The sequence below is a fragment of the Engraulis encrasicolus genome, chromosome 18 (genome assembly GCF_034702125.1).
Source record: "Engraulis encrasicolus isolate BLACKSEA-1 chromosome 18, IST_EnEncr_1.0, whole genome shotgun sequence".
Classification (NCBI taxonomy): Eukaryota; Metazoa; Chordata; class Actinopteri; order Clupeiformes; family Engraulidae; genus Engraulis; species Engraulis encrasicolus.
In genome coordinates this window covers 11,376,854-11,386,853 of record NC_085874.1, presented here as the reverse complement: position 1 = coordinate 11,386,853, position 10,000 = coordinate 11,376,854, and the positions used below count along the sequence as shown (strand labels likewise).

Here is a 10,000-nt window from a genome sequence, read left to right as displayed (position 1 = left end):
AGTCAACACTACTGGAAATGAAGGCATGTATTAGTTTCTCTGGGTCATGTTTTGACAAAAGACCCCTACGTTTAGAAATGTTTTAAGGTGGTAAAATGCAGACGAAGTAATGGCTTTCATGTGACTGCTAACATTTAGGTCATTGTCAATAAGGACACCAAGGCTTTTGCCATATCCCATGCTTTCAGCGCCCCTTAATTTCAAGGACAATAGCAATCGTTAACCTTTCCTCCCTTTTCCCCAAATATAATTACTTCCGTTTTATCTGTGTTAAGCTGCAGGAAATGTTGAGACATCCAGTTATTAATCAGGTCAACACAATAATAAAGGGATTTACATAGGCATCATCTGTATAGCTATAGTATGGTTATTAATTGAATTATATAAACAGATTGAATGGTAGTGGACCCACGTAGGAGCCCTGGGGGACCCCACGGTTCAGAGACATCGGTAATGAGGTATGGGTAACACTTTATTTTAGGGATACATCTATTAGCACTAATACATACAATGTTAATGCCTGCATAAGTAACTTGTAAGGCATGTACTAAACAAACGCTAAGGCCTCCTAGGTCCTTACTAAGGTTAAATTGGTAATAAATCCCTTATTGTACGTGAACAAGACATTTGCGAATACATGCCTAACAAATGTGTGTATTAGTGCTAATAGATGTATCCCTAAAATAAAGTGTTACCGATGTATGAGCTCCAATGGCAACAACAAATCTTTTTTTTAGGTTGTAGTTATTTCAACCAGTTGATCACTATACCTGTAAAGTCAACCCAGTGTTCCAGTCTATGTACTAGTATAATGTGATCAATTGTATCCATAATTGACATAATTTTGGGAACTAGGAGGTATACTAACAAGTTGATTCAGTAGTAAACCAGGTTAGGTTAAAGGGGCAGTTTGGTCAATTTCAACATGCAGTTGTATTGCTCACGCTACCCTTGACTTGTCAGTACCTGGTGATGCCACATTTTTCGGCTCAGCCCTTTCCGAAATATGAGCAATTCTAATGGGGGCAGCGTTTGTTTACATTTTTAAAAAATGAAACATAGGCCAACTCCAAATATTTTCCCAAAAGGTACTGCTGTTTGCTAGTTGTCTGCTGATGTTTTATAACCTTTTGGATGTTTTTGGGAATAAATAAAAATGTTTTTTTGAAATGTAAACAAAGAGCTGCCCCCATTACAATGACCAGGATCTCGGAAACGGCTGAAGAAGAAGAAAAAAAAATCTCAGGCACTGACAAGTCCAGGGTAGTGTGAGCATTACAACTGCATGTTGAAATTGACCAAACTGTCCCTTTAACCTTGAGGAAGAGGTAGATCATCTAATTGAAGTACTCATGTTATTAACTAAATGATGCCTGCAGGTAAATCACACACACATACACACACGCACACATATAAATTATACACACACACTCAAACACACACCCACCCCTACTTCCCCCCTCACCAGTGCATATCCTCTGGAAGTTGAGGTTCTCCTGGGGATGTCCAGGAATGCGGCACTGGAAGCGGTGCTGCCAGAACTCGGAGAACCAGGGGTTGCGCTTGTTGTTGTCCAGACGCAGCTGCAGGAAGTAGTCGTTGAAGGACTGCACCTCCTCCGTCTGGAGCTTCAGCGTGATCCCGCCGTCCGCCTCCTGCTCAAAGCCCTCTACTACCTCATAGCGGTCTGCCCAGCCATCACTACAACCGACGGAGGAGAGAGAGGGAGAGAGAGGGATGAAGGAGAACCAATACAAACCAATACCATGCAAAGGCAATAACATATAAAACATTTGAAATGCACTGAGAGAGTCTTCTTTTAAGTCTTTCTGCCTTGTTTTTGTGGAGTTTAGCAACTGGAATGTAAAAATTCGCCCTTGTCCCGCAATTCGATTTGCGGTCACTAGGGGCGTCTAGATTTAGGGAGGGATAAACAAATTAGTTTTACATGGTGTTTACATGGTGTCAACGATGTGTGGTGGTACTGTAGCACACACGCACGCACACACGCACACACACACACACACACACACACACACACACACACACACACACACACACACACACACACACACACACACACACACTAAAAACGTTATCGCCTGTTGCACATGTATGACAGAAAATTGTCTTTTGGCATGCATTTGGAGGGAGAGAGGTAAAACAGATGGAGAAAAAGAGAGAACGGGGAGAACAATAGCTCGTAATGAAAGTCAGAGAGAAATAAAGAACTACAGAATGAGAGGGAAAGAGAGATAGAGAGGCACAAGGAGAAGGACACACCACATGGCAACAGAAATGCAGTGAAAAAGGAAGGGATGACGAGAGAGAGAGAGAGAGAGAGAGAGAGAGAGAGAGAGAGAGAGAGAGAGAGAGAGAGAGAGAGAGAGGAGGGTAAAAAAACAACCAAGGACGATGGGTCAGTTAGATAGAGTGTGGCGGCTGCTGTCGGGAGTGCCGGTGGACTAACTGCTAACTGCAGTGGTGATGTATTTTCTAAACGTATTGGCCATTAACGTCCCTTTCCAAAAAATGTGCATCAATTATGGATTAATTATAGAAGCTCCTTTGATGCCTAATTACCACCGGACAGCGTTGGTAATCACTCTGCGTGTGTGCACATGTTTGTGTGTGTGTGTGTGTGTGTGTGCGTGCGTGCGTGCGTGCGTGTGCGTGTGTGTGTGTGATTGAATGTGTATGACTTATTGAGTGTGTATGTGTGTGGTGGGGGTGAGGAAGAGAGAAAGTGTGTTTGTGTGTGTGTGTGTGTGTGTGTGTGTGTGTGTGTGTGTGTGTGTGTGTGTGTGTGTGTGTGTGTGTGTGTGTGTGTGTGTGTTAAAGAGAGAGAGAGAGAGAGAGAGAGAGAGAGAGAGAGAGAGAGAGAGAGAGAGACAGACGGACAGAGACAGAGACAGACAAACAGACAGACCGACAGATAGAGAGAGAGAGAGAGAGAGAGAGAGAGAGAGAGAGAGAGAGAGAGAGAGAGAGAGAGAGAGAGAGAGAGAGAGAGAGAGAGAGAGAGAGAGAGAGAGAGAGAGAAGGGAAAGGGAGAGGTTTGCCATGTCCCTGTATTACTTTGTTAATTTAATTTGACCATCAATTTCATTTCACAAATCAATTTTATTTCATAATTGTGAATATGCTCCACCACGACAGTAATGACTGTCTAAATCAGACACAGGGGGACAGCGCAAAATATTAGGAGAGAGAGAGAGAGAGAGAGAGAGAGAGAGAGAGAGAGAGAGAGAGAGAGAGAGAGAGAGAGAGAGAGAGAGAGAGAGAGAGAGAGAGAGCGAGAGAGAGAGAGACAGACAGACAGAAAGAGAGAGAGAGAGATAGAGAGAGAAAGAAGAAGAAGAAGAAGGAGAAAAAGAAGACTGAGGAGAAGAAGGAGCAGTCGAAGATGAGAAATCACAGAAGCTGCTACTGCTGTGTCTGTGTGGGGGAAGAAAAGTGACCCTCTTCTCAACACAAGTGCTGCGTCTGCCATGTGTATACATGTATATCTATCCCACTCTCTATCTATCCCTCTGTCTCAATCCATCAATCCCTTACTCTCTCTTTCTTTCTCTGTCTCCATCTCTGTCTCTTTCTTTATCTCTGTCTCTGTCTCTCTCTCTCTATCTATGTCTTTCTCCCCCGTCCTCTGAATATAGATAGATTGTTTTGGTCTCCAAGGTAAACCAAGAACAGCACTGTCTCTATAGCAATAGGGTTCACCTTGACAACCATCTCCAAAGCACAGGTCCTTCGCCAGTCCTTGTCGTTAGCGATTCCACCATTTCCCTCCCCGATCAGCAAACAAGATCTTGAGGGCATTCGTTTTACATTTTGATCTCAAGTACTACCTGCATGTGCAGTGCACACCAAGAAGGTTGTTTGATGTCTGATGGGGTAGAGTGTGTGCTCGCGCGCAATCATGCTTGTGTCTGCTCGTGGGTGTACGTAAGTGTTTGAGTTTTTGTATGTGTGTAGGCGGGTTTTTGTGTGTGGCCTTGAGTGCTTTTCTAGTTTTCTTTTTTTACGTTTTTTGTTGTTGTTTTGTCAGGGTTTTTTTTTTCAATGGTCGGTGGTGTTTTTTTAAGTCATGGCTGCACCTGTGAACGTACCCATGTGTGTGTGTGTTTGTGTGTGTGTGTGTGTGTGTGTGTGTGTGTGTGTTTGTGTGTGTGTGTGTGTGTGTGCGTGTGTGCGTGTGCGTGTGTGTGTGTGTGTGTGTGTGTGTGTGTGTGTGTGTGTGTGTGTGTGTGTGTGTGTGTGTGCGTGCTCTAAAGCCTATTGGTGCTCTTGTCCAGGGCAGAGAAGAGGAGCCAGCCGCAGCATGTCGAGCACGGCCACTTCAGACTAAGAGCTCTCTGCTGGGCCTCTCTACGCAACTCTCCCTCTGTACATCGCCTGTCTGTCTGTCTGTCTGTCTGTCTGTCTGTCTGTCTGTCTGTCTGTCTGTCTGTCTGTCTGTCTATCTATCTGCTTTACTGTCACTGTCTCTCAAACGACCTGCCTGTCTGCCTGTCTGTCTGTCTGTCTGTCTGCCTGCCTGTCTGCCTTTCTGTCTCTCTGCCTGGCTCTCAGTGTCTCACTGTCTTTCAACCTGTCTGTCTGTCTGCCTGCCTGTCTGCCTTTCTGTCTCTCTGTCTGGCTCTCACTGTCTCACTGTCTTTCAACCTGTCTGTCTGTGTCTGACTGTCTGACAATCTCTCTGTATGCATCTCAATCAGGATTCCCATTGAAACCTTTTTAATCAAAAGAGTTTATTTGTCAATTAACCAGTTGACCACCCCTGCACTACGTTATAGAATCATTTGCTTTGCCGTTACTCTTGCCTGTCTGCCTCTCTCTCTTTTCATCACTTTTGCCGATTTGTAGTTTAGTTGACAAACGACTACTCACAGGATTTGCTGTAAAAAAAAAAACATACATTGTGTCTTTCGCTGGCTTATTTGAATTACATCATAAATAAATTGATAAATGATAAATACATACATACATACATACATACATACATACATACATACATACATACATACATACATACATACATACATACATACATACATACATACATACAGTACATACATACATACATACATACATACATACATACATACATACATACATACATACATACATACAGTGAGTCCAATATGTATTTGATCCCTTTCTGATTTTGCCGGTTTGCCCACTAATAAAGACATGATCAGTCTATAAATTTATGATAATATGTATTCAAACATGGAGAGACAGAATATCAAAAATAAATTCCAGAAAATAACTTAAAATAATATATTTAATTTATTTGTATTTAATTAAAGCAAATAAGTATTTGACCCCTCTAGCTAAAGAAGATAAAGTGCTTTGTGGCAAAGCCCTAGTTGTCTAGCACTGAGGTCAGATGCTTCTTTTAGTTGATGATAATGTTTGTGCATATAGTAGAAAATATTTTTGCCCATTTTTCTTTGCACATTATCTCTAAAACATTAATAGTTTGTGGCTGTAGCTTGGCAAATGGGAGGTTCAGTTCTCTCCATAGAATTACTATAGGGTTAATATTTGGAGACTGTCTAGGACAATTCACGACTTAAATATACTTCTTATTGAGCCACTCCTTCGTTGCTTTGACTGCATGTTGTGTATTATTGTCATGTTGGGAGAACCAAAAATGGCCCACCCTTCAGTGTAGTGGTGGAGGGAAGGACGTTTGCACTCCGGATTGCACATTACATGTCTCCCTCCATCCATTCGTTGATAATGTGAAGTTGTGCTGTGCCTTGGCCACACACACACCCTCAAACCATAATGATACCACTTTCATGCATGATGGTGAGGAGGGTGTTCTTGGGATCATAGACAGTAGTACTCTTTCTCAAAACACATTGAATTGTGATAATGCCAAATATCTTGATTTTGGTTTCATCTGACTACAGCACCTCCTTATCATATCCTAAATCAGTCTGATGTCCGTTGGCAAGCCTCAAGTGGGACTGCACAGGTTCCTTCTGAAGTAAAGGTACCACTATAGGATTTTAAACCTCTGTGGCATTAAGTGCTACGAGTAGTTTTCTCAGTGATTTTGGTCAGTAGCTTTGATATCATTGCCTAGTTCATACCGTATAGCTCTAGGGTGATTTCTTTCTGTTCTCATGATTATCAAAAGGTCAAATCTTGTATAGAACCCCAGACAGGCTGATGGATAGTCATTTTGTATTCCTCACATTTTGGAAGAAATGCATCAACAGCTGGATCATTAATACCCAGTGTCTTTCTTGTGGCTTTGCAGCCCATTTAATCTTTGTTCAGGTCTAAAATCGGGTCCCTGATATCATTTGACCACTCTTTGGTCTTTCCTATGCTGGTGAGGTTGGAGTGTGACTGATTCACTCATACTATGAACTGATTCTGCTGATTCAATGTGTCTTTTATGCATGTTAGTATGTACAGGTGTCTTTAATTCAGATGACAAGTTGATCGGAATTGCCCATCTGGTCTGTGGGCCCGGAACTGTAATCAGTTGGCAGGGGATCAAATACTTATTTTGCTTGATGAAATGGAAATAAATTAATATATATTCTCTTCAGTTAATTTCTGGATTTTCTTTTTGATATTCTGTCTCTCCATATTAGAATACATATTATCATAACATTTATTGACTGATCATGTCTTTGTTAGTAGGCAAACCAACAAAATCAGCAAGGGATCAAATACATATTGGACTCACTGTACATACAGACAACATTGCTATTTACTCAAAGTTATGCCTTCTACAGTTAGTCAGCTGTCAAGTGTGACTACAGCGTGTACTTTTTTTTTCGAAAGGTTTGAAGAAGTGTCTCTAAGCACTGTGACATCGGTCAACAAGCGTTTTTTCCCCTGTCTGTCAAGTAACACTTCACACTTGTCTGACAGATAATGGTTTAGCCTACATGCAGCTCTCTGTGTTACCATGGACACTCGCGGCTGCAGCTACTGTTGCGGGGTTTGTGTCCTGTTGATACCCCATTTTGTTTTCTATTTTACATTTCAGACATTTTCTTCAGCTCATATATCCTTGGGCATTTGTGTTTCTGTGTCTGAGTGAATGTGTCTGTACAGGGGTTGGACAAAATAACTGAGACACCTGTCATTTTAAAATGGGAAGCTTCCTCTTGCGTCCACACTTAATCACAGATACATCACAAAGACCTGCTGTCTTGGTCAAAGATGCTACAGTTACACACACACACCAAGAATTTCTCCTTTTTGACCTCTGACATGTCACCCATACTGTTGTGTACATTGCAACATTTTGAGCAAAACTGTGCTCTTACCATGTTAACTGAACCTTCACACTTCACTTTACTTGTGCAATGTGCAATTAATGAAGATTGGCCAACACGCTGGTCCACTTGAGCCATGAAACTTCTCACACTAAAAGGGAAGGTGTCTCAGTTATTTTGTCTAAACCTTGTATGTGTGTGGGTGGGGAGTGAGGTGGAAGCTACGACATTTAGAATCACTCAGGTTCTTTAAATTTAGCAAGGACGTTGAATGTTGGAAGTCGCAAGGACGGCCGCCATATTTCTCCGAAAAATGTGTAACTCCCGCCTGAGCAACCCATACGCTCATCTGATTGGTTATCAGACTGTCTAATTTGTATGACATTCTGTCGTCACTAGGTAGCCTGGTCCCCGATCCGCTTCTCACGATTTGATTGGCCTAGTGGACTTTTGACTTTCAGCCTCGCAAAACGATCACAAGTTACTAGACTGCCCCAGGAAGTAATTCAATTTGCGGCCGCTAGGTAGCCTGGTGAACCAGCGCCACCCGCTGTACGGCAAAATGTTTTGTCTACGGGTGGGTCTGGCCTTGCATAATGATTCAATGAAGCCAGAATGCCATGAATCTGGCAAACCAATTACAACGCAAAGATGTGTTTTGAATCAAAACGGGCAGGGTTTTGAGGGAAGGTTGTTCTCATCAACAATCTTCGGATGTATTATGCATCGAGGCCAGACTAAATAAGACATCCACATTTAGTCTGGTTTATCAGGCTAGCCGCTAGGGGAAATTTCTGCATTATTGTTTAAAAGAAGTTATGATGATTTTAATGACATTGTCAATAATCTACCTTCCTATAATCCACCTAAAATACTTAGGCAGGACAACAGAATAATTTTAAAGTCATTTTGGAACTATGACACAGTTACTGGCTTTTTGCTTTGTCGGACAGCATAGGGCTCAAAACATGAAGGACAATTCACTGTATTCTTTATTAGTGTCCTTTCACATATACAAACATAAACTTCCTCTATCTTTCTCTCAGTCTCTCTCTCTCTCTCTCTCTCTCTCTCTCTCTCTCACATACAGCAGAAACTCCCCAGCAATAACCAGTCATCTCGTAGTCGACCTAGGAGTCCCCTGACAGTGAGCCCAAGCACACACACACACACACACACACCTCCCGGCAAATCTAGTAGGCCCCCGACGTCTCGTGACCTCACAGCAGAGCAGAGAGGACAAAAGACACAGTCACACCCACACACACACACTCACACACACACACACACACACACACACACACACACACACGCACACACACACACAAACACACTCACGCATTTGCACCCACACACGCACACACACACACACACTCACACAAGCATGCTTGTACACTCACCATTTCATAGTATTGAGTAACTTGGGTCATGGCGTCACAGGAGCATATGACTACAGGAGCTTTGGGCAGTGTTTCACTCTCTTATACACACACACACGAATACACACACACACACACACACACACACACACACACACACACACACACACACACACACACACACACACACACACACACACACACACACACACACACACACACACACACACACACCTGCGAAAGAACAGTCTCATAGCACTGACTATCCCCCTCACGGTCATGGATTCATAGAAGTAGATGACTATGTATGTGCTTTGAGCTGTCTCTCAGTCTCACAGACAACCCACACACAGACGCACACACATGCGCATGCACACACACACACACACACACACACACACACACACACACACACACACACACACACACACACACACACACACACACACACACACACACACACACACACACACGCACAAACAAACCGAAAAGGCAGTATCACAGCACTGAGTCACTGAGTAAACCGTTTACTGAGGCAGATGACCACTCATGCTTTGGGCTGTCTGTCTGCCTGTCTCTCTCTCACACACACACACAGCCCAACCTTTATATCTTTGTGTGGCCCTTGTGGGGCTCTTCCTATCTTTGTGGGGGACTTCCATTCAAATGAACCCTAACAATGGCTAAAGAATGCTAAACTGTGCCCAAACCAAAATAAACTCTAACCTAGGGCTGGGTGATATGGAAAAAAACCCATCACGATATGGATTACTTAATATCACGATAACGATATATATCACGATATAGCACAATTACATAAGTTTTCAGTTATTCTCTTTATTTGCTTTTTATTTTTTCATGTCGCAAAACAACCTTTCTTTAAAATGGATCTTTTTATCCTTGTTTTTACAGTTACATGAACTTTTAGTGTGTATTGTGACAACATGAAATGTAATGATGTATGATATTCAATTGTATAAAATTGCTAAAATTACTGTCACGATATAAACGATATAAGAGAAAGGTCACAATATACATTTTATATCATGATAATGGTATATATCGTCATATTGCCCAGCCCTACTCTAACCCCTATCCCAGTACCTGTCAGTGAGGAAATGCATTTGCACTTTTACCAGTAACAACACAACTATCCAAGAAAAAGGGGTGAAACCATGTGGGGTCCAGAATTTGGGCCCCGTATGGAGCGAGGGCTCCAGCTCGTGGGTGTGTTCCAATAGCAGTGGCCTCATGATGTAGGATTAGTGTAGTACACACACACACACAAACTCTCACTCACTCTATCTCTCTCTCTCTCTCACACACACACACACACACACACACACACACACACACACACACACA

General features: G+C 42.5%; 1 protein-coding gene across 1 annotated transcript in view; it reads right to left on the bottom strand.

The window, feature by feature from the left end:
• The window catches only part of LOC134468786 (metabotropic glutamate receptor 1-like), a 60,872-nt gene that overhangs the window by 32,489 nt on the left and 18,383 nt on the right, over nt 1–10,000 (bottom strand). Inside the window, exon 4 of the mRNA XM_063222656.1 lies at nt 1,466–1,701. Within this exon, the coding sequence (XP_063078726.1) occupies nt 1,466–1,701 (236 nt within the window). The remainder of the gene's footprint in view (nt 1–1,465; nt 1,702–10,000) is intronic.